Genomic DNA, 25,443 nt, shown 5'->3' on the forward strand with positions numbered 1-25,443 from the left:
GTGGAAAGTGGGCATCACTCAGTAAACCTGTAACCCCAACCAAAGCTACAGGAAGGAGGCGGTGGATGGGTGGGGAGTGGGGTATGCATTGTCTGCTGTTCCTGGAAATTCTCATGTACACTCGGGCACTAGTGACCTGGCTCAATGTTACTCCAGGTGTGGCCTTTGGACCAAAAGCATCAGGCATCACGTGGGAGTTTGTTACAAATGCAGATTCTTGGGCCCTACCTACTAAATCAGAATTTTCTATTTTTTTAGTTTAAAAATATTAAAAAAAATTTTATGCATACAGAAAAGTGCACCTAAACCTACAGCCTGATGGCTTTTCATAAACTGCACACATCTGTGCAACTAGGCCCCAGATCAAGAAAAAGAACAAGCCCCCAGAAGAACCCTCTCTTGTTTCCTGGTCACTGTCCCCAACTCATCCCAAGGATAACCCTCTCCTGATTGTTAATAGTGTAGATTTGTTATGCCTGGTAGAACACAGTAGTATGTTCTCTTTGGTTTCTGGCTTCTTTTACTCACCATTTTATTTGTGAAATTCATCCATATTGTTGCATGTAGTTGTAAATATTCACTGTTGTTGTTGTGTACTATTCTCTCACATGAATATACCATAATTTATGTAGCCATCCTACTGGATTGGCGTTTGAGAGGTTTCCATTTGGGGCCTGCTTTAGTCAGCTTGGGCTGCTATAACAAAATACCATAGACTGGATGGCTTAACCAGCATACATTTATTTCTCACAGTTCTGGAGGCTGGAAGTCCTAGATTAAGGTGCCAGCAGATTTGACGCCTGGTGAGAGTCCTTTTCCTGGTATGCAGATGGCTGCCTCCTTGCTGTGTCCTCACTTGGTGGAGGGAGAGAGGGTTCTTGTCTCTTCCTCTTCTTACAAGGGCAGTAATCCCTCCACAAGCCCATCCTCATGACTTCATCTAAACTCATAACCTCCCAAAGGCCCCACCTCCAAACACCATCATACTGGAGGTTAGGGATTCAATATATGAATTTGTGGGGACATAAACATTAAGTCCATAGCAGGGACTTTATACATAGTGCTGCAGTGAAGATTTTCGTATGTGTTTTTTGGTGATTATATATACACATTGCTGTTGGGTATATACCTAGGAGTGAATTGCTGGGCCATAGGGTAAACATTTTTTCACCCTTAGTAATACTACCAAACAGTTTTCCAAAGTGAGTATACCAACCAAATCCTTAAACATTTTTCTTTATTATGGAGAATTTCAAGTATGTGCAGAAGTATAAGAGTCTGATGAGCCCTCACTTACCCACCGCCCTAGATTCAACAACTCAACTCATGACCAATTTTGTTTATTTCTACCTCTACCCACTCCTTTTACTCACCCCCTTCATTTTGAAGCAAATCGCTGTTTTTCTATCATTTCCTCTGTAAATATTTCAGTGTATTTCTTTCAAAATAAAGACATCATGCTGTTACACTGTAGAAAGTTAACAGTAGTTCTTCAATATAATAAAATATTCAGGAAATATTCAGATTTCTCGGTTGTCGCATAAATGCAGTTTTTAAAACAGTTTGAATCAGGATCCAAATGATACCAATATATTGCAGTTGGTTAATATGTCTCTTTATGTCTGTTTTTAACTTATAGGATGCCTTGCCATGTCTTTTTTCCGCCTTGCAGTTTATTTGTTGAAGAGCCTTGTTACTGTTCCTATAGTATTTCCCATGGGCTGAATTTTGCTGATTCCATCTTCATGGTGTTCTTTACATGTTTCTCTGTCCTCTGCATTTCATATAAACTAGGACCTATAAAAATCAGATGCAGGTTTGTTTTGGGAGAAATAATAGTTTATAGATGGTATTGAACATTTGCATCAGGAGATGGATAACATCTGGTTATCTCTTTTTTTCTGATGTTAGCAGCACTGATGATCACTATCTAGATTCATTCATTCATAGCAGGTCCAATCCTTTCAAAATTGTTTGCAAACATACTCTCAAACATCTTGGAACTCTTAAGAAAAAAATGGAATTCTTTGCATATTTTGTAACTTGACTTGTTCACTTAACATTTTATTGTGGACATCTCTTCATTTCTGTTCCTATAAGTGTGTTGCCTAAAATAAAATTTAAAAGCAAGGAACCTAAAACTTTCGTTCATCAATCTTTTGGTGTACAGCCAGGGCTTACATTTTTTTTTACTATGAATTAATTGTTTGAAGTTTAACATCAATTAGATATATAATTGATATAAATAGCACCCATGATGCATCCTCTATAATTGTTGGTTCTTTGTTTTGATTTCTTTGCAGTGAAGCAAAACAGAGTTCAGAGCTCTGGATTTTTAGTTTGATTTTTTTCTCCCCAGACTTTTACAGCTTACTCACATGTACTTCATCCAATGGACTGGCCTTTTCTAAGTCTTTATAGAACATTAGACTTAGTTTTCAATGCTCATTCTTTTTATGTTCATATTTCCTCAGTTTGTGTAATATTTAATTACACATTTGTATAATATTTAATTACTTATTATATATAAAGAGGCAGAAAGAAGCTTGGGAGCAAACCTGGTATTATGGGTTGAATTGTTTCCCCCTACAATTCATATGTTGAAGTTCTAACCCCCAGTATTGCAGAATGTGAACTTTGGGGATAGGCTTGTTGTAGATGCAATTAGTTAAGATGAGGTTATATTGGGGTAGAGTGGTCTCCTAATCCACTTGGACAGTGTCCTTATAAAAGGGGAAATTTGGAGACAGATCTGGACACAGGGAGGATGCCACATGAAGATTAGAGTCATGCTGCCACAAGTGAAGAAAGTACCGGAGGCCAGGAGAGATCTAGGACACATCCTCTCCTAGAGTCTTCAGGGGAGCACCTTGCACACCTTGATTTTGAACTTCCAGCCCCCAGAACTGTAAGACAATCAATTTCTGTTGTTTAAGCCACTTGGGGTACTTTGTTGCAACAGCTCTAGCACACTAATCCACCCCGGAAGTAAACAAGTGAACTGGTGTTTGCAGAGGGCCAAGGGTACACAATAGAGGTGGTAATGGTGACTTCATGGTGAGGGCTGGTGTACAGCCATGTTCTCTGAGGGAAGGAATTGATGGCTGGGTCATCTGATCAACTGCAAAGTGGGGTTTAGCTCCCAGAGCCTCCACTGTACATTTGAGTAGTCACATCGTCCAAGCCTCATTGAGTTGAATCATGAAGATTCAACTCTGTGTGCTGACGAGTAGAAAAGAGAGAAATAACTTGAATAGTACAAATGTTTCTTCCTACTGTTGTACAACTGCATTATGTAGTATGAAGCCATCTCCTCTGTCAGCGTTTAAAAGTTGTCACTGCTTGCTTGAGACAAGAGATTTAAGGGACTTTCATGAATAATTCTATTTTGCCTGCTTTTTGTTCACTGCATTTCCTGCTTGACCTGAGGACCTAACGCCCTGGAAATCAAACACCTCATTCTGTTGCCTTTTTCCTTCCACTTGCCTTTTGGCAAACTCCTTTTGTTTCTTTAAAACTTTCTTCATATGATACCTATTCTGGAGATCTGGTGACTCTCATCGCATCATTTTGTCTGTACTATCTGTGTCATTTATACACTTTTACTATTGCATGTTTAACACTGCCTTTTTTTTTTTTTTTTTTTTTTTTTTTTTTGCGGTATGCGGGCCTCTCACTGTTGTGGCCTCTCCCATTGCGGAGCACAGGCTCCGGATGCGCAGGCCCAGCGGCCATGGCTCACGGGCTTAGTTGCTCCGCGGCATGTGGGATCTTCCCGGACCAGGGCACGAACCCGTGTCTCCTGCATTGGCAGGCGGATTCTCAACCACTGCGCCACCAGGGAAGCCCAACACTGCCTTTTAATAGTTTGCTGTCTTAGATTGTACAGTTATTGATGCCAGCAGTGCCTGGCACATTGGAGATCCTTCATAATCTCTTGCTTTTGTTTTGGTATTTTTGAACTTTAAAAAATATTGTATTTTCTCCCCTAACCACTACAAATTTCTTTCTCTATTTACTTAACAAAGGTTGAACATTTGCTATGTGTACTTTCTTGAAATGCTAGTGTCACGATGATATCACCTAACTATCATACAGTAAAACCTGCAGGGCAGTGAGCCCTTCTGAAAGAGCATGTTGCTCTGTTTTTAATTTTTTTTCTAGAATTTCCCTTACTGTCAGATTTTTGAATTTTTTTTTTCTTTATTGTCAGCTGTTAATTTATCTCCGCTTTCTTGAAATCCTAATACTTCACTTTATACACTTCACCTTATACAACTATCTGGGTGAGTTGCAGTGGGTGGCTTCACTTTTTCCTGTAGAATTCAAAATTTATTAACTTTGCGACAGCTATTTATATTTCAGAAACTTAAACTCTATTACCAAGATTGTTGCTTGTTTTACTTTCATGGGAAAACTCAAGTTTATAATTTTTTTAGCCAACAAGATTACCAAATTTAACAGTAATTAAATATCTATGAAAAGCTCAAGGGTGAGAAATAGCTGTGATGTGAGGAACATCTTGTGTGATTCAGACTAAAGGTGACAAGGGCTTCTGGGGATACCTGAACAGAGAAGGAATAAGTATTGAATTAAATCTGAATAATCAAGGGACTTCCCTGCTGGTCCGGTGGGTAAGACTCCACGCTCCCAATGCAGGGGCCCCAGTTCGATCCCTGGTCGGGGAACTAGATCCCACATGCTGGAACTGTGTCCGCATGCCACAACTAAGAAGTCCACATGCCACAATTAAAGGATTCCATGTGCTGTAGCTAAGACCCAGCGAAGCCTAAATAAATAAATAAAATAAATAAATATTAAAAAAAAATCTGAATCAGCAAATGAGTCCAATTGTATACAATGGTTTCTTGCTCAATATTTATTAAAATAAAACTACATTTATTTTTAATATAAAAGCAATATACATACATACAAAGCAAATAACATTTTTTCTCGCTTTTTTAAAAAAAAACTTATTTATTTGGGCTGCATTGGGTCTTCGTTGCTGCGCGTGGGCTTTCTCTTGTTGCAGCTAGCAGGGGCTACTCTTCGTTGCGGTGAGCAGGCTTCTCATTGCTGTGGCTTCTCTTGTTGCAGAGCACGGGCTCTAGGCATGTGGGCTTCAGTAGTTGTGGCTCGCGGGCTCTAGAGCGCAGGCTCAGTAGTTGTGGCGCACAGGCTTAGTTGCTCTGCGGCATGTGGGATCTTCCCGGACCAAGACTCGAACCCGTGTCCCCGACATTGGCAGGCAGATTCTTAACCACTGTGACACCAGGGAAGTCCCTTTCACTTCTTTTAAATTAAAAAGAATTTATTATTTTTAAATTTTATTTTATTTATTTATTTTTGGCTGCGTTGGGTCTTCATTGCTGCATGCAGGCTTTCTCTAGTTGTGGCGTGTGGGTTTTCTCTCTCTAGTTGAGGCGCATCGGCTCAGTAGTTGTGGCACGCGGGCTTAGTTGCCCCGCGGAATGTGGGATCTTAGTTCCCAGACCAGGGATATTACCTGCGTCCCCTGCATTAGAAGGCAGATTCAATACCACTGGACCACTGGGAAAGCCCCTAATTCTTATTTCTTAATAAATGCATGTATCCTGAAATGTGGGGTTCTCACTTTTAATTTCTGGTAGTTTATAATTTCAGTTTTGATTTCACCCTTTACCTACTTTGGCTAAAAACAATTGAGGAATTGAGAAAATTTTACTTTTTTGAAAAGGCATGAATGACAAAGAGTCAGTATGAGTTGTTAGAGTCTACTTATTTAAAACATTTCCCATCTTCCCCTGTGTACTACTCTGCCATCCACCTGGGCTTTGTCCCAAGCTCTGTGGGCTGCACACCTGGAGTGATTCCTGGTGAGTCTTCCCATGCCTCTCCCCTCCTGGCTTTCTGTGACTGCACAACGAAACACATCCCTTCAGCTACCATTAGGGTATTGTAGAGGCAGTTAATCACATCTCAGAGTTTCCTTTCAGTGAGAGCGTGGAATAAAACATTCTTTCTAGTTGAAGTTTTTCCTGAGCAATTGAACTGAACGCTTCTGGGTGGCTCCTGGGAGATTTTAGAACAGTGGCTCCCCCTTCAGGCACAGGTGTAGGACACAGGTGTGTCTCTTACTTCCTATGTTCCTTTTCCACAAATGCCAAGTGCATGTGGAGTGCCTGCTTTGGGGGATGGAAGCACGAGTCAGATGGTCTCCATCTGCATGGAGCTAAGGAGTTGTGTCCCTGGGCTTCCTTTTCTTTTTTCTTCCTTCTTATTTATGTTATACATATCCCAGTAAGCCTAGGTAGAATAGGAATAAAAATTTAAAATCCTAAAAAACAAAACACTAATTGGAAAAGGTACACAGACCTCAATGTTCCTAGAAGCATTGTTTACAGTGGCCAAGATACGGCAGCAACCTGTGTCCGTCAACAGATGAATGGATAAAGAAGATGTGGTGTGTATATATATGTGTGTGTGTGTGTGTATGCATATATATATATATATATATACACAATGGAATATTAGCCATAAAAAAATGAAACTTTGCCATTTAGAAAAACATGGGTGGACTTGGAGGGCATTATGCTAAGTGAAATAAGACAAACAGAGAAAGACAAGTACTGTGTGATCTCACTTACATGTAGAATCTGAACAAAACAAAACAAAACAAAACAACCAACTAGTGAATATAACAAAACAGAAGCAAACTCACAGCTAAAGAGAACAAACTACATAGTGGTTACCAGTGGGGAGGGTGGGAGACGGGTAATAGAAGGGTAGAGGAGTGGGAGGTACAAACTGTTGGGTGTAAGAGGGGCTACAAGGATGTATATTGTACAACACGGAGAATAGAGCCAATATTTTGTAATAACTGTAAGTGGAAAGTAACCTTTAAAACTGTATAAAACATAAATAAAAAATTTAAAAAATTAAACAATAAAATCCTAAAAGCCAAGTTCTTCTTGAGTGGGATTTTTAAAAAAAACCCTAAATATTGAATCATTTAAAACTAGGAGAGGATGGAGAAGACTCCCAGGGCAATAGCTTAGGTGAAAGAAGTCTCTTCATCCTTTCAAGTAGAGTGATGACTCGTTTATAGGAAGCAGCTTGAGAGACGAGCTTCTGTTTGGTAATTCTGTGGGAGGAAACTTCAGAGTCAACACTGGCAGCCAAAAGGTGGTGACATAATTGGTTTTTTTGTGTTTGACATTTCTTTAGCATTTATTTCAGGAATCCATCAGTCCTGAATTATTGTTTTAAAATATTTAATATTTTAATAATTTAATTGATGTATCCTGGGAAGAGGAGGTTGTCTGTGTTCGAAAATCCTCTTGGAGGTTGGCTGACCCAGAAGCTCAGCCTAATGAGATTTGGACAGCAGGCTTCTGGGAGGGCGATTGATTGTGACATGTTCACTGAATGCAACAAGGCTACTGTGGTGTAAAGTGACTGAATACTTGGGAAGCTTTGCAAGGAACTGCATTTCTTTAAAGAGCCATTCCAAATATAACTTGTGCAATAGAAATAAAGCGGAGTAGAAATGAACGTCTACTCTGAAATTAACAGCTGACTTCAGAAATGAGTGCTTCCCTGCAATAACAGGGACAAGTCTCCCTAAAGAACCTATTTGCTTACAGGGAAATCCCCGTGTTCTACTGTGAGCATGTTTATCAAATCTGTCCACTTCTGTCTGTCAGAGAGAAGCCCCTGGCGGAGGCTGTCTGTCACCTGGACCAATGCAGATGCCTCAACTTACAGAAAAAGAATGGGGAAGGGGGTACACAGTAGCCTCCTAAGGACTGTAATAGTTACACCAGCTGCCTCTCCGCTCTTCCTGGAACACACCACACGATGTCGTGCTGCACACCCTTGGCATCTGACTGTTCTCTTTGCTTGGACCATTCTTCTGCATGGCTTATTCCTCATGTAACTTGGTCTTTGCTCAAATGTCATCTCCATCTCTGGCCACACTCTCTAATTTAGGATCCCTCTCCCTAGTCCTTACCTTGTTTCATTTTTCTGTGTGACACGTTTATTGGTATTCTAGTAAACATTTGTTATCCTGTTTCTCAGACTAAATATCTTAAGGGCCAGGACTCTATTCTGTTCACCTCTTCCATACCGTATCCCCAGAGCCTGGGACAGTGCTTAGAACATACGTAGCAGGTGCTCATTAAATATTTGTTGTGTGCACAAATGGATAAACTCTTGTACACCTCTCTACCCTGCCCCTGCTGGCCTGTTAGTTCCTAGAAACTCTCCATGCTCCTTCCTGACGGTGGTGTCTTTGCACATGCCTTGCCTTTCAGCCAGATGTTCTGCATCCTCTTAGTGGGTGGCTAGTTCCTTCATATCTTCCAAATCTCTGCCTGTGTTTCCTTCTCCGATGGGGCCTTCCTGATAAACTACAGCAAGCCACCTCCTTGCTTTTCTTTCCCCAGCTCAGCACCCCCCGATCATGCGCTCAGAACCATCTCATCTTCACTCTGTGAGCACCCACAGTCCTGTGTCATCAACATCCCCATTCTCTCCTCTCCCATCTTGATTCTCTTTTGGCAAAATCCCAAATCTGTTTGCACCATTTTCTGGTTACTCCATCTTCTCTTGTCCATATCAGAGTCACTAACTGCTTCTAGAAAACGTTGCAACTGTGCCGACAGGACTTGCTTTAAATGTATATCCAGAGATCTCCAAACACACCACACTCCTGACAGAGTAAATTCCCTTCCTATTTGCATACTTTCTCTTCTCTTTCTCAAATTTCTACCCTGAACCCTCCTCCGTCAGCCAGTGACCTCATACTTCATGGAGAAAATGGGTGGGATCACATGGAAAGTAACTCATCCCTCCGTATTTTTATTTCCAATTTTTCACTAAGCTTACTCAGACATTTAGAATTCTTTTCCCCAAATGGAGTTAATAGTCAAAAATATCATTTTCAAAGTTTTGGAAAGAATTATCAATTTAGTAGAAGGTTCTGAAATGGTTTATGCCGCCACCAGTAATGTGTCAGAAAATTTTAAGGTTGAATGAATTGTGTCTCATTGCTTTCATATATATTTCTGATCACTAGTGAAGTTGATTGTTTTCCCATCTGTTTCCTTTTTGAGGAGTTTGTCAAATGTCTGTCAAATGCCTTCTGCCTAGTTAGGTAGCAGAGTCGCTCCTTTTAATATTGATTTCGTGTCAGCAGCTCTTTATACAGAAACTCTGTGCCTAATCTCTTTACTGCGAATTGGCATTAGGCCATTGGTGTTAGGGTACTTGTCATTTAGGGACGATTGTCTGGTAAGAAATAATTATCCAATTTCATACTTCCATATTATAGATGAAAAACCTAAGACCCAGAGACAGGAAGCTTGCTCATTTCAGACCATACAGCCAAATGGGAGCTGGCAGGACAGGGAAGCAAGGGGGAGGGCAAGGGAAATGGTTGGCTGGGAGCGAGGTAGTGTCTGCTTTGTTGTTGCAAATTGGGTTCCTGGTACTCGGAGTACAGCAGGAGCTTTGTTGACTGAACATGCTATGGTTGACAATGTAAGTGAGTAGTTTATCATTTTTGCTCCTGTCATGCATTGCAAGCACAACAGATACACCTTATTTGTATCCATTTTAAAGGTAGGATATGTTCATATAAAATATACAGGAACAAAAATTTTACAAAGGGTCATAAACAGAAATTTTAAAAAGGATCCATTCTTCACCCAAAGAACAAAGATTGTTTTTCAGATTTTTTTCCCTGGGCAAAGATTTTTTTGTTATTGTTTTTATATAGCTAAAGTCACCCTATATCCCCATATAGAATGTAAGCATAAAGTTATGACCTAGAAGAAAAACAAAAAGATATTTAGATCATCTGGTTTCAAACCATTTACCCACTGGTCTCCTGTGTATGCAGATTATCTAGAACTGACTGTGCTTGAAGGTCTAGTCATTTTTTTATTATGATAAATGAAACTTAAAATAATAGGTTGTACGTTTAAAAACCAGACTGAATTAAGGACTTAGAGCTGGAGAGAAATCAGATTTTGTCTGATATTTAATGTACCACTGGAATGGCTGGGCTTTTGAGGTTCAACAATAATGATTATTGGGGATCTTGTTTTAGTTCGTAAGAAGTCTTTGATTTCTCAACCCCACCCCTGTTAGAGCTTAATGAAGAAGGTGAGGTGAAAGACATGCAGGATTTTCTTTTTTCTTTTTTAAAAAATGGTTTACTTATTTTTTAAATTTAATTTTTATTTTATATTGTAGTATAGTTAAGTAACAATGTTGTCTTAGTTTCAGGTGTACAGCAAAGTGATTCAGTTATACATATACATATATCCATTCTTTTTCAGATTCTTTTCTCATATAGGTTATTACAGAATATTGAGAAGAGTTCCCTGTGCTATACAGTAATTCCTTGTTGATTATATATTTTATATATATAGTAGTGTGTATATGTTAATTGCAAATTCCTAACTTATCCCTCCCCTCACTGTTCCCCTTTGGTAACCATAAGTTTGTTTTTGAAGTCTGTGAGTGTGTTTCTGTTTTGTGAAGAAGTTCATTTGTATCATTTGTTTTTTTAGATTGTACATATAAGTGATCTCATATGGCATTTGTCTTTCTGACTTACTTCACTTAGTATGATCATCTCTAGATCCATCCATGTTGCTGCAAATGGCATTATTTCATTCTTTTTTATGATTGCATAATATTCCATTGTATATATGTACCACATCTTCTTTATCCATTCCTCTGTCGATGGACATTTAGGTTGCTTCCATATCTTGGCTATTGTAAATAGTGCTGCAGTGAACATTGGGGTGCATGTATCTTTTCGAATTATGGTTTTCTCCAGATACATCCCAATAGCTGGATCATATGGTAGTTCTATTTTTAGTCTTTTAAGGCACTTCCGTAGTGGTTGTACCTGTTTACATTCCCACCAACAGTGTAGGAGGAGGATTTTCTTAAAACAAAATGTAACAAAACTTCTTAAGAATAGTGCCATGACTGTATTTCTAGATTTTTTTTTCAAGGAAAATGTTCTTGCCTAGAAGGAAGTTAGTTTATTAGATCCGATTTAGGTGTCTTGTTTAGGACATGCAAGTTTTACTGAACACCTGTCACAGATGCGTAACACTGGGTTAGGGATTATGAGATTTACGTGGGAGAGAGAACATTTCCTACTTTAACAATCTCTAGTAGAGGAGACAAAATGCATTTATAGAGAATAAATAGTCCAGGGGACATGTAAGCCAGTGGATCATTCAAGGTCACAAGTGGGTGATGAGTTGTAGGTATTTAGTGACAAGGATAGGAGGGTTTTGATAGGTGGAGGAATAGCATCACTAAGCCTCAGAGGGGTCATGAATAAGGTATGTTTTGTTTCGTGGACAAAGAAAGAGATCTGGCTAGATTGTAGGGGTCTTATTTGGAGGGAGATGTAATTATAGCACCTGCCTATTGATTGTGTAATATGTGCTGGGCATCTTGTTCTGAGCTTTTCACATATTATTTCTTAACGATGGGTATTATTACCGCCATATTACAGATGAGAAAATTGAGGTCCAGAGACATTAAGTAGTTTGCCTAGGTCACACAGCATTATGTATCAGATCTGGAGTTTGAACTCAGGCTCACCTGATTTAGGGTGATGATTTAATTTATCATCTAAGCTAGGACTTTTTAAGAGTGGAAGGGAGCACTGTTAATGATTAGGCCAGGACATCAGGTGTGGACCTGAACCGCTTTAAAGACAGTTAGTGGAGGCCGTGTAAAAGGGGCTGTAGGCTAATTATTCTGACAACATTGTATAGAATGGAGTGGAGTTAAGAGAGATGAGAGTCTAAGGGAGTAATTAGTAGGTGACTTCATTAATAGTAGGTTACATGTGATGAAGATCTGTATTGAATGGTGGAGTGAGAAGGAAGTAAGATATCCTACAAATTGTTTATAATGAATATTTTCAAACCTACCCCAAACTGTAAAGAATAATACAATGAATCCCCATATGCTAGTTGCCCAGATGAAAAAATTATCTGATTTTGTCCTATTTGCTTCATCTATCTTCTTTCTTTTTTATTTGCTGGAACATTTAAAGCAAACTCAGACATATCATTTCACCTTCCACCTCAATGTGCGTTTATAAAGAATATAGACATTTTTTACTATCCACAGTGTCATTGCCAACCTACCAAAATTAATAAGAATTCTAATTTTTTACTATTAATTCTCACATTAAGTTTGATATCCACATTTTCCCAATTATCATTTTACTGATTCCTTTATTCCCTTGAGTCAGAATCCCAACAAGAAAGGAAGAAATCATAAAACATTGTGACTTTCCAAAAGTGAGTCCAAAAGTTTTGAGCTTAATAAAGAGGAAAATAGGTTAATTGGCTAACTAGTATTGGAAATAGATTTTGGAAAATGATTACAGGGAAAGATGGGAAGAGATCCAGGAACATTTTTCCTTCCAAATTTTTATTTTGAATAATTTCTAACCTTCAGAAATTTTACAAGAATAGTACAAATGGACACCTATATATCCTTTGCCTGGATTCGTCAGTTGTTTTTTAAAATTAATTAATTAATTTATTTATTTATTTTTGGCTGCGTTGGGTCTTCGTTGCTGCGTGGGCTTTTCTCTAGTTGCGGCGAGAGGGGGCTACCCTTTGTTGCGGTGCGTGGGCATCTCATCGCAGCAGCCTATCTTGTTGCAGAGCATGGGCTCTAGGGTGCACGGGCTTCAGTAGTTGTGGCACGTGGGCTCAGTAGTTGTGGCTCATGGACTCTGGAGTGCAGGCTCAGTAGTTGTGGCGCACGGGCTTAGTTGCTCCGCGGCATGTGGGATCTTCCCGGACCAGGGCTCGAACCCGTGCCCCCTGCATTGGCAGGCGGACTCCCAACCACTGCGCCACCAGGGAAGCCCCTCATCAATTGTTAATATTTTGTCACATCACTAAATACTTCAGCATGTATCTCATAAGAATAAGTCTTTGTCCTACATAACCACATGCAAGTATGACACTTAGGACATTTAATATTATTGATATTATAACACTTTTATTAAATATACAGTTCATATTTACATTTCTCAAATTTTCCTATAATGTATATAGATTTTATTCCCTAGATCCAGTATTCTGTTAAGAATACTGCTTCACCTGTGTAGATTTAGTCTCCTTTAATCTAGAACAGTTCTGCAGTCTTTTTTTCTTTATATAAGATACAAATTTTTTAAGAGCCTAAGCTATTCCCCCCCCAAATATCCCTCAATTCTGAATTTATCTTGACTTCTCATGATTAGATTCAAATTAAATATTTTGTCAGGAGTACTACACAAATGCTATATCCACTCAGCGGATCACATCAGGAGGTTATTGATGTCAACTAGTCCCATTATTAGTGAAATTAAGTTTGAAGATTAAGTTAAGGTGATATGTCTTCCAGATTTTACCATATCCTATCCTGTTCCCTAGCACTCATTTGCCTAGTGCTTTTAGCATCCATGGATTCTTCCTGCCTTCATAAATCATCACCATGGTGGTTGTAAACAGTAATGTCCCATCATTTCTTTTTCGGTCATTAGTGGGCTTTCCGCTATATCAGGAGCATTCTACTGCCATGTCTCAGGAATGGGGAAACCTGCATAGTCTAGTACTTCGCAAGGACTCAGTGGTGATTTTGAGTGGCCGGAACAGAACTCAGGGATTTGGAGTCTGTGGGAGTGCAGTGAATGTGTTTCCACCTACAGATATAGAAACTAAGGGGCGGAAGGGCCATGTGCTTAGTCAGTTGCTGAGGAGGCCTTATTTAGCCGTGAATTCTCAGGGGGGGCCGTTGGGTGCTTGGGCTTAGCTCTCATGAAGCATTCCTTCTCATCCCCATGCTGGCTATGGGGATTCCTATCCCATAGCTAATAAATAGGCATAGCTACAGAACCAACGGAAGTTGGTTTGTTTTGTGTTTAAATTGAAAAAAGGTGGCCTTTGGGCATTTCACTCCTTTCCTCTTCACTGAGTAGGAGAGATTCAAAGCAGATAAGCATATGTTGTATTGGTAATGGGATTTGGGACATTGACTTTGGGGGCCACCAGGCTCTTGCTAATCCCAGCCTCATTCTGAGTTTCTAACTCTGCCCTCATTCCTGCCACGAGGAGTGACTGGAACACTGTCTTAAAAGGCCAGGTCACCAAACAAGGCTTAGGAGCCGGGTCCCAGCTTTGTTCCCTCTCCCTGAAGTTCCTTCTTTTCACTTAATGCATTTCTTCTCTTTTAAGACACAGCTCAAATATCACTTGCTCTGTAAGTCTTTCTTTACTTCCCACAACTCCCCTGACATAGCCTGCTGACCTTGAACCTTATATGACCACATCTTCCCACCTAGCACACCTACTTTTTATCTACTTACCTGTCTCCCTAGTAGACTGTGAGCCCATTAACCATAAGGATTATATCTTTTCATCTCTGTATCCTTAGCACCCAGTACAGGGCCTGGGACATATTTGTGCTTATTAAATATTTTTTTTCAAGACGTATCTTTTTTTAAATTGAAGTATAGTTGATTTTTTTAACATCTTTATTGGAGTATAAGTGCTTTACAATGGTGTGTTAGTTACTGTTTTATAAGAAAGTGAATCAGCTATATATATATATATATATATATATACATGTATCCCCATATCCCCTCCCTCTTGCGTCTTCCTCCCACTCTCCCTATCCCACCCCTCTAGATGGTCACAAAGCACCGAGCTGATCTCCCTGTATCTCCCTGTGCTATGCGGCTGCTTCCGACTAGCTATCTGTTTTACATTTGGTAGTGTATATATGTCCATGCCACTCTCTCACTTCATCTCAGCTTACCCTTCCCCCTCTCCGTGTCCTCAAGTCCATTCTCTAGTAGGTCTGCGTCTTTATTCTTGTCCTGCCCCTAGGTTCTTCAGAACAATTTTTTTTTTTTTTTAGATTCCATATATATGTGTTAGCATATGGTATTTTTCTCTTTCTGACTTACTTCACTCTGTATGACAGACTCTAGGTCCATCCACTTCACTACAAATAACTCAATTTCGTTTCTTGTTATGTCTGAGTAATATTCCATTGTATATATGTGCCACATCTTCTTTATCCATTCATCTGTTGATGGACCTTAGGTTGCTTCCATGTCCTGGCTATTGTAAATAGAGCTGCAATGAACATTGTGGCACATGACTGTTTTTGAATTATGGTTTTGTCTGGGTATATGCCCAGTAGTGGGATTGCTGGGTCATATGGTAGTTCTAATTTTAGTTTTTTAAGGAACCTTCCTACTGTTCTCCACAGTGGCTGTATCAATTTACATTCCTACCAACAGTGCAAGAGGGTTCCCTTTTCTCCACACCCTCTCCATCATTTATCGTTTGTAGATCTTTTGATGATGGCCATTCTTACTGGTGTGAGGTGATACCTCATTGTAGTTTTGATTTGCATTTATCTAATGATTAATGATGTTGAGCATTCTTTCATGTGTTTGTTGGCAATCTGTATATCTTCTTTGGAGAAATGTCTATTTAGGTCTTCTGCGGTATAGTTGACTTACAATATTACATTAGTTTCAGGTGTACAACATGGAGATTCAAAATTTTTATAGATTTTACTCCATTTAAAATTACTATAAAATATTGGCTATATTCCTTGTGATGTACAATATATCCTTGTAGCTTATTTATTTTATACATAGTAGTTTGTACCTCTTGATCCCCTATTCCAATCTTGCTCCTCTTCCTCCTTCCTTCTCCCCACTGGTAACCACTAGTTTGTTCTCTATATCTGTGAGTTTTTTCTACATTGCTATATTCATTAGTTTGTTTTAGTTTTTAGATGGAATGTATAAGTGATAATATACTGTATTTGTTTTTCTCTGTCTGACGTTTCACTAAGCATAATATCCTCCAGGTCCATCCATGTTGTTGCAAATGGCAACATTTCATTCTTTTTTTTTGTTTTTATGGCTGAGTAACATTCCACTGTATATATACCACATCTTCTTTCATTCATTTGTTGATGGACACTTAGTTGCTTCCATATCTTGGCTATTGTAAATATTGCTGCTATGAACATTGGAGTGCATGTATCTTTTCAAATTAGTGTTTTTGTTTTCTTCAGATATACACCCAGGAGTGGCATTGCTGGATAATATGGCAGTTCTAGTTTTAGTTTTTTGCGGAACCTCCATAGTGTTTTCCATAGTGGCTGTACCAATTTACATTCCCACCAACAGTGTACAAGGGTTCTCTTTTCTCCACATTCTGGCCAACCTTTGTTATTTGTTTTCTTTTTGATGATAGCCATTCTGACCAGTGTGAGGTGGTATCTGATATTGTGATTTGATTTGCTTTTCTCTGATGATCACTGATGCTGAGCAGCTTTTCATGTGACTGTTGGCACATTTTTTAATTGGGATGTTTGTTTTTTTGATATTGAGTTGTATGAGCTGTTTATATATTTTAGTTATTAACCCCTTTTCAGTCATATCATTTGCAAATATTTTCTCCCAGTCAGTAGGTTGTCTTTTTCTTTTGTCGATGGTTTCCTTTGTGTGCAAAAGCTTTTATGTTTAAGTAGGTCCCATTTGTTTATTTTTGCTTTTATTGCCTTTGCTTTAGGAGACAGATCCAAAAAAATATTGCTCTGATTTATGTCAAAGAGTAGAGCCCTCTTATTCAATGTGATTATGATTGGTAGTTGATTAAAGTTGGTAAATATGGGGAACATTGAAAATTATACATACTTTTATACATACTTTTCTTAAGCGTTTTATTTTTCCTTGAAGTATACATGTAAATCCCCTGAACAATTTTTTTTTTAAGGTCCTTTCTGAAAGTTCTCTAACATCTGGATTACCTCAGGGTCTGATTCTCTCTTGAAAATGGGTCATTTTTTTTTTCCTTTCTTTTTTGTGTGTCTTGTAATTTTTTCCTGAATGCTGGACACTATGTGTAGAATTGTAGAAACTGGGGTGAACAGTCTTCATACCTGGATGTGGGCATGCCTCCTTTCCTATCAGGCTGTTAGTGTGGGAGACTGAGTCCTTCTGATCAGGAGCTGAGCTGCGTTGTGTCCGTTTGTTATTATACCACCTTCAACAACAGGCTTTCAATTCCTTGGGCAGTGGAGTGTGGTTTCCTTGTGTGTAGTGTGGGGTCTGGCATGTTGCCAGGGGGTCATCCTCAGTGTTCCTGCTCCATCTGCATTGCTGAGCAGTCCCTACTCACCTGTGCCGCCAAGGGCTCCCCTCATGCTCTTGTTCCTTCCCTCATGGTAGAGGTGTTTGTCACTTGGTGCCAGGTTCATGGTAGGAGGCAGTGAAGAGGGGGTCCCCTGTTATCCTGGTCCTGTCTCAGGCTTAGACGGGCCGTATGCTGCTCGCTGATCCTGGGGAGTGGGATTCTCTTACTGTTCCTAGACCTCCTCCCCATGGCAGCCAAACTTTTACCTGGATCTGCATTGGTGTTGGAAAGAAGCAAGTGTTCTGCCCTAAGAGTGCTTTCCTTCCTAGGAACAAAGGGGTCTTGCTTCCACCCTGTCCCCCAGCAGCAATGGACCTTTACCTGTGTTCTATAGGCAGAAGGGTTTCCAACCTCTTCACCACAAGCAAATTGGCTTTGCTCTTACCCCCGCCTTAGAAACAATGGAGTTTTGCCTTGGCCCTAGGTCAGAGAGGGTTCACTGCCCCTCCCCAAGTGGCTTTAAGGCTTTTGCTTTGTCCGAGAGAAATGTCCAGGGAAGTATATGGGCTCTGTGTGTATCCTCCAGCTGCAGCCCATCACCTCCTGCCCACCTGCCACCAAGGGGACTTTTCTCCAGGCACCTGCCCCACCCCAGTCTCTCTCATGAGTACCCAGTGGAAGTTTGCGAGCAAATGCAAACTCCTCCATGTTTCTGGGCCTTTAAGGTAGTTCATGGGGACATGCTAGCTCACACTCGGTCTTTAAGGGGTTGTGACATTTTCGGTAGTTTCTTTTTGCCTGACCACCAAAACGGGAGCAGCTTGTGTGTCGCTTGTCTCTCCCCAGTAGCAAGGCATTCTTTGGAATCGATTGCTTTGCAGCCTCAGCTCTCTGATGTGCCCAAGAAAAGCAATAATGTTGCCTATTATCTGGCTACTTCCCCATACTGGTAGGAGGGACCTGTTTGTAGATTCCTACGTCCTCATTCGCCACTGAACAATTTGAATGTCAAGCAAGCGTGAGTCTCTGGATAGGAATTTCCCCAGCACCACAACTTCTGTGATTTCCAGTTGGCTTTTATTCAAGTAAAAAGAATTTGTGGTGTCAACTGAGCACTGATTTTTTTAAAAAAAATAAATAAATTTATTTATTTATTTGTGGTTGCATTGAGTCTTTGTTGCTGCGTGCGGGCTTTCTCTAGTTGCTGTGAGCGGGGGCTACTCTTCATTGCGGGGCACAGACTTCTCATTGCAGTGGCTTCTGTTGTGGCGGAGCACGGGCTCTAGGCCCGTGGGCTTCAGTAGTTGTGGTTCTCGGGTTCTAGAGCACAGGCTCAGTAGTTGTGGCGCACGGGCTTAGTTGCTCCGCGGGATGTGGGATCTTCCCGGACCAGAGCTTGAACCCGTGTCCCTGCATTGGCAGGCAGATTCTTTCTTTCTTTCTTTTTTTTTTTTTTTGTGGTACGCGGGCCTCTCACTGTTGTGGCCTCTCCCATTGCGGAGCACAGGCTCCGGACGCGCAGGCTCAGTGGCCATGGCTCATGGGCCCACCACTCCGCGGCGTGTGAGATCTTCCCGGACCAGGGCACGAACCCGTGTCCTCTGCATCGGCAGGCGGACTCTCAACCACTGCGCCACCAGGGAAGCCCTGTCAGGCAGATTCTTAACCACTGTAAGCGCTGATGTTTTTTCTAGATTTTTATTGGTTTTCTATCAGGGCTTTTAGAGTTGCCTTTCCTACATTGCATTCAACAGCTCTTTTTCTTTGTAAAACAACCCCTCTTGACTGAGTTTTAAAAAAACATTCAATTTAGAATTTGTATAAACAACTGTTGCTTTTTGTAGTCATGTTTTATCTGTTTACATAATATTTAAACAAGTTATGAAATTGCACCAATAAGTACAACTAACAGAAAGTGGTTTGGGAACAGACAACAGAGACTCTTGGAGATTGTACAGCTCAGCTGGCACGAGCAGAAAGGGTGGAGACAAAACCACAAAAAAGGTGCTTCTGGTGCATTATTAACAAAACACTGGAAAGGTATATTTTGCTTGAACCACACACTTGTTGGGACAAAACTGGGGCTTTTCTAAGTCTTGAATATTTGATTATTACTTTTCCAATGATTATTTATTGGCAAGCATCTAAAATTGTGCAAATTTTAACTTCATTTCTTTTCAGGTTTGTTTTTTTTTCTTTTTTAATGACAAATACTACATGCTGACATACTGTAAAAATGGCTCCGGATCACATCTCTTACACAAGATACTGTCAACTCTGATTTACATTTACAGGAACTAGGATTTTTAACTTTGTAGTATTACAAATTCTGTCCTTTTGTGTTGTTTTTGGTGAGGAGAGTGTTGGGAAAGGGGTGGAAGAGTATGTCAATGAAAGAACTTCGTTTAAAATTTTTTTAATATTCTCTTAAAAATTCAAGTGAGCTCAAAGTATATACAGGAAAAATATCCCCCTCACTCTACTTCTAGTTCCATTCTCTGTCCCTCGTTTGGGGGAGGCCATGGTCAATAGCTGAGCCTTCTTTAGCCACATGACAGAACAGAATGGCGTGGTGTTGATTCACATTCTCATGGAAGTGTCTTTGCGATCATGTGCACCTTGGTGCAGACCAAAAAATGGCGATTCAAACATCCTCAAGGCCAATGTTCCTTAAATGAACAGCAGAGACAAATGACGCTTTCCAGGAATGTCTCAGGGGAGGAAACGGACTCCGGGACTCCACAGGTACCTTGGCCATGTTGCCTGCCTGGATTTAACAGTGGTGGCAACACAGCTGCTGGACCGTCTTAGTCTCAGGCCCAGCGGCCCCTTCCCAGCCCCGTCCCATCGTCAGGGAGGCCACAGGGCCCTGAGCCCTTATCCGACTTGCATCTTGGTCAAGGATTCCGAGCTTCAGGAGTCCCCAGAGGTCTCCCTGCCCCTGTGCAACGTGAGAGCCTGCTTCCTCTAAAAGTACTTGAAATGATTTAAGGGCCAGCCTGCCCAGTCACAGGCTTGGCTGCATGTGGCCTAACAGTGAAACAGAATCCCCCGGCACGGACCTGTGTGAACATGTGGCTGGGGGGAGGCTACAAGGGCCAGACTGGTCTCAGATGCTTTTCCAAGAATTGCTTCCTGTGCAGCATTTTTCTGAGCTCTTTTCTGGAAGAGCGAGTTAGTGCCATCGTGAATTCTCATGCAAGCCGATGTGTGTCAGTCCTGCAGGGAAGCTGCTCCAGTTAAAGGAGGACTGCACAGTCACGTGCTGACAGCTGAAATGAAGGGAAAACCTGCACCAAGGGTGATCGAATTGTATTTTAAATACAGGAAAGGGGGCTCACCCTCTGGAATACTTGATTATATACTTGGAGGCAGGGAGCATACTTTTGATAAGTTCTAGTAAACCCAGCTTAGCTTCCAAATGTTTGAAGCATCAATCCCCTTTATTAAAAACCAAACCAAAGGATTTAGTCATGTTGATGGAGGAGTTGAAACAGCAGAAGGAAGAGCTCTGTGAAACTGAAAGGTGTAGGACTGTGGCTGCCTGAAGGGGTCGTTAAAATGCATTCTCTCAAGTACTAAATTTGGACAGACTCATTGCAGCCCCTCCAGAAGGAAATATGGTGAACTCCAGGACCCGAGGCAGTTGCATCGTTCGGGTCCCCAAATCCTCATCCGCACCAGCCAAAGGAAGATGTGAGCCAAGGAGCCGGGTGGGTAACGTTCATTCCAATGTCAAAGGACAGCGAACACATTTAACCAAAGCAGGCGGCTGGAAGATGGGCTTGCTAAAGTACATTCTTCAGAGAAGCAACACTTAACCTTGTGAGTGACAAACTAATTTAGTTCTGTCGTTTTTGATGGAAGTCTTTTCAAAAGGCATGTATTTATTTGCCTTTTTTAGTTTTGCACACACCAAACATAAGTTGATTTGGGGGGTGGTTCAGGGCCATCATTCAAGGTCGGTTGTCCTCAGAGACGACGTGTGATCTCCTGTCCTTGCATTAACTGGACCCCAATGACTTGGCTGGGGGCTCAGGTTGTCAGGAGTTGCCATTCATGGTGGGGACAGGGCCGCTCAGATGCTCTCTGCTCCAGCACACCTACGGGACGTACCCATTCTATGGGGGAACATAGCAGCTGGCGTGGCTGAGCTGTGGTTAGTCTTCTGTGCCCACTTGGGTTGTGTTGTACCAGGCATATGTGATGTTTGCTCACCCTGATTAAGGGCTGCTTAATTAGAGGTACACAGGGAAGCCAAGGGAAAAATGGGTACTGTGGTCCTGAGCATGAAGGATGCTTACTCTGTGTTTTTGTGACAGGGGATGCTGGGAAGGAAGGACGGGGCAATAAGGAAATGAATGGATAGAGGCCTTGGGGCTTTCGGGGAACTGGAATTGCTCCGGGGTGAGAGTGGGCAGGGTAACCTGCCGCCTCTGAGTCTGTGCTGTCCAGTGCAGGAGACACTAACCACGTGTGGCCATGGAGCACTTGAACTGTAGCTTGTCTGAACTAAAGGGCATTGACACCGGCTTCTGAACTCTTAGTATGAAAATAAGACTGTAAATAGCTCATTAATATTTACACATCTGATGATATCTTGAAATGATACTACTTTGCATATATTCGGAGTAAGTAAAACAGATTAAACTTAATTTTAAATTAATCATGTTTTTCAATGGAACTGCTAGAAAATTTGAAATTACTTATGTGGCTTGAGATAGATTTCTGTAAGACAGTGCTACTCTCAACCATGGGAAGGAAGAACATCTCTGCTCCTAAGTCTTGGGATGGGTTTTTAGCCAGTACAGCAAGGATCAGCTTTGCCAGAGGGTCAGGGCCAGCGGGCAGCCAAAGGACAGGGATCAACTGCCAGTAGTGTTGTCATTGGATGTAGCTGGGACCATGCCTGGGACACCCAGGACCACCAGCATCACAGAAGGACCCAGGAGGGGCTGGGTCTTCAAGCCAACTGATGGGGGCATCTGTTTGACAGAGAGGAATGTCACTGTTTCCCAGAGGTTGCCATGGGTACACAAGCCGTGTTCTCTGGCATTGGCTCACCTCCACAGAGCTCTACTAGAGCAACGCCTGTTACGTGTGTGCAGCAGACTAAAGCAAAGAGACTGCTTCAAGGCCGGAGAACACCTGTGATCCTGGGTTGCCCCCAAGGTACCTTGGAGAAACTGTAGGGTTCCCAGGGTTCCCTACCAGTTTGAAAATCTCTGTTCCTGCAGCACATCCTTTACAGGTCTGCTCCATGTATCTATCTGCTCTGTGCAGGTGGGAAGTTGTTTTCCAGAAGGCCCTGTGGGGAAGTGGCTTGCTTTGTTTCCTGGCCTGTACATGTGAATGTCTTTGCTTTAAAAAAGGGTTCACTGTGGGGTTTCATTTGCGACCCCCAGTAGTATACTTTGGAAGTGCTTATACGGGATACAGTCCTAGCATTCCAGAAGCTCATTCCTGGGGCAGAAGACAGTGTACAGTGTGGGAAGGGCCTCGCACCAGGGAAAGGAAGACCTGGGCCTGGGTCTGGCCTCACAAATCACTGATTTTAGACAAGTCACCCTCCCTATCTGGCCATCAGCTATGCTATATCATTACTAGATGGGGGAATCAGGATACAAGGTGGCTCCTGACCTATGTGAGAATTTTAAAATGCCCCAAATGAGCATGCACAGAAAAATTCAGTTTTGCTTAGCATTTTGGGGTTTTCATGCACTGCTTGGAGACGGAGAGGGACATCTCATGTTAAGAGCTCTTGGATTAAGTTAATTGTAAGATTCCTTTCATTTGTAAAATATTATGTAAAAGTAGAAGTATTAAAGAGTAAATTGTATTTGTCGTTCCAAATAATTAAGAAAGCAATTTCATGGGTTGTGGGGCAAAAAACATTAGGGATAAACGGAGTCACAATTCCCGAAGGAAATCTGATGTTCCTAATCTGCATGCAAATGTTAATGCATTTTCCAACTTAAAAGAAAAATCACATTTAGAGTTTAGAGATTCATTATTTCCTGTGGTTAGTGGTGCTGTCAGTCTAACTTGGCCTCCATAAATTAACCAGCAAAAATCATGCACACTGGTCACATTCAAACTTTAAACCTTGTGATTCAGTGTCCTGTCAACATGTTCATATAGACCAGGAGGGCAGACTTTTTCTGTGAAGGGCCAGATAATAAAGACTTGAGGCTTTGGAGACCATATGGTTTCTGTCACTCTGCTCTTGTAGTTTGTATGGCTGAGCAGCCAGAATCAACATATGGGTGTGCTGGTGTTGGAGATTTAATAAATAATAATTAATTAAACTTGATTTATTGACAAACAAAGAATTAGCAATATCAGTGTAACATTTTATTAGTGACTGTTAATGAGGTATATGTAGTTTGCTGGTAAATATTAAGGTGTTTTGTGAGAAATTGAAAACTCTTAAAGATGGCAACCCTCTAATTTTGCCACTGGCAAAATCGTAGGTCGAAAATATTTGTTCTCCATTCTTTGCTTCTGGTTAGAGCCTCATTAGGTCAATTATTTACCTACATTAAGAAAGGAATAAAAGTATAAGAAAACTATATTTGGGTTCAATAATCTGTAAGCACATATAGACCTTTATTTTCTAAATATGCATTTTATATTTTTACTGAAAAAGTAATCGTGCTGTTGTTTTGTTGCTTTTTTCCCCCCAGATATTTTAAGAAAAGTTGTACAGAAGAAGTTTGACCTCTCAACGGATTATGAGAAGGTAATTTTGATTGATGAATTTGTTAGCAAAAAATAAATATGAGCAAAACTTTGGCTGATTTGAAAGTAAATCTTTAAACAACCAGTTGTTTTACCTGTGAATCTACTTAATACCAAGGTTAGGGTTAGGGTTAAGGTGCCGTTAATTCACTCTTTTTGCATCCACGAGATTAACTTACCTAAACAGAAGAGTGTGTTATTTCTGTTTTGGCCTATGATGAATGTCGGTTGCCAATGAAATAAACAGACGAATGTTTTTGCATTGAATGTTAGGATAATAAAAATTAGTTGACTCTGTTTGTCAAGCTATTAGTCCTGCAGGGTCAGACGATTCGTTCCATCCTTTCCTGGTACAAAGGTGGTTATCAAGACAACAATAAAGGTACCAGTGGACTTTTATTTATTTAATGGCCAGCACAACAAATGTGGATGACAGTGTCTCCAGCGGGTGTGAAGGCAGTGAACTCTTGCCCAGTGGTGGGAACAGTGGCTGCATATTCTCAATTTGCAATAAAATGATACTTAAGGGAAAAGTGAATGCAGAAGCCAAAGAGGAAGTTCTCATCTCCAGGCCATTTATGTGTACAAAAGAGGATGAGCCAGATACACACTAGTGCCTACACCTTCCCTCTTAGCACAGAAAGCATTTTCATTCTTCAGTGCCACTGCCTTCATTTATATCTTCCAAACGTGAATGCCCATGTGTGCCTGCTTCCCTGGGCAGAATAAAATGACCTCTGCTTTTATATTTATCTTGAAAATTTGTATGCCATTAGCAGCCCAGCCTGAATGCCTGTTAGCTCTGCCAAGGAATGGGTTGGGCATGAGGGGCTGAACTCTCTCATCTGGGCCCAAGCCTTAGAGGACCAGGTCCTCAGACTCTGAGGTCACTCTGAGTAGCCTGACAAGTATGAGCCAGAGTTGGCTGCCACCATCCATGGCAGGACTCTTAGTTGGACAAGTCCTTTATGGTTGGCTTGATACTAGACTTGGAGTTCCTGTAAACTTGGGGACCCCCTACTTCCTGATCTCCTCTCCACCTCAGGTGTCTTTACAAATAGATACAAACCATTTGGGTGGAGCTCGTGTAGAGAAAGGAGCCAGAACTGGGCCCACAGGAATGAATGGAATCATACCCTAGGTGTGGAATTGGGTCATGATTTCCAGTTATCCAAGGAAGAGGGATTTGGTTAAGCAAAGACACCAAAGAAGCCAGGGCTCCTTGGGAAGGGAACTTTCTGATTGGCTTTAGGGAGGTGAACGCTGGGTGTGTTTGGTCAGAGTTCCCGAAGCAGACCCTGAGTCAAGGACTCCAGGGCAAGTCACTTATTTGGGAGGTGCAGGGAACCCTGGCTGTGAAGTGGGAGGTGACACAGCGGAGGGAGGGCCGCCTGTAGAGGGTGTATCATTCCGCCACCCGCCACAGGGGGCAACAGAGCTCCATCCTGTAGAGGAGCTGTGGTAGATGCTGAAGACACCGGTGTGGGAATTAGCCCATGGGAAAGTGAGAGAG

At 41.2% G+C, this 25,443-nt stretch overlaps 1 protein-coding gene across 2 annotated transcripts in view; it reads left to right on the top strand.

Moving 5' to 3' along the window:
- Positions 1 to 25,443, top strand: part of PROM1 (prominin 1) — a 108,025-nt gene that overhangs the window by 16,562 nt on the left and 66,020 nt on the right. For both annotated transcript variants that reach the window (XM_067036962.1, XM_067036961.1), the window contains exon 3: positions 23,876 to 23,931. In XM_067036962.1, the coding sequence (XP_066893063.1) occupies positions 23,876 to 23,931 (56 nt within the window). The remainder of the gene's footprint in view (positions 1 to 23,875; positions 23,932 to 25,443) is intronic.

The sequence above is a fragment of the Kogia breviceps genome, chromosome 6 (genome assembly GCF_026419965.1).
Source record: "Kogia breviceps isolate mKogBre1 chromosome 6, mKogBre1 haplotype 1, whole genome shotgun sequence".
NCBI lineage: Eukaryota > Metazoa > Chordata > Mammalia > Artiodactyla > Physeteridae > Kogia > Kogia breviceps.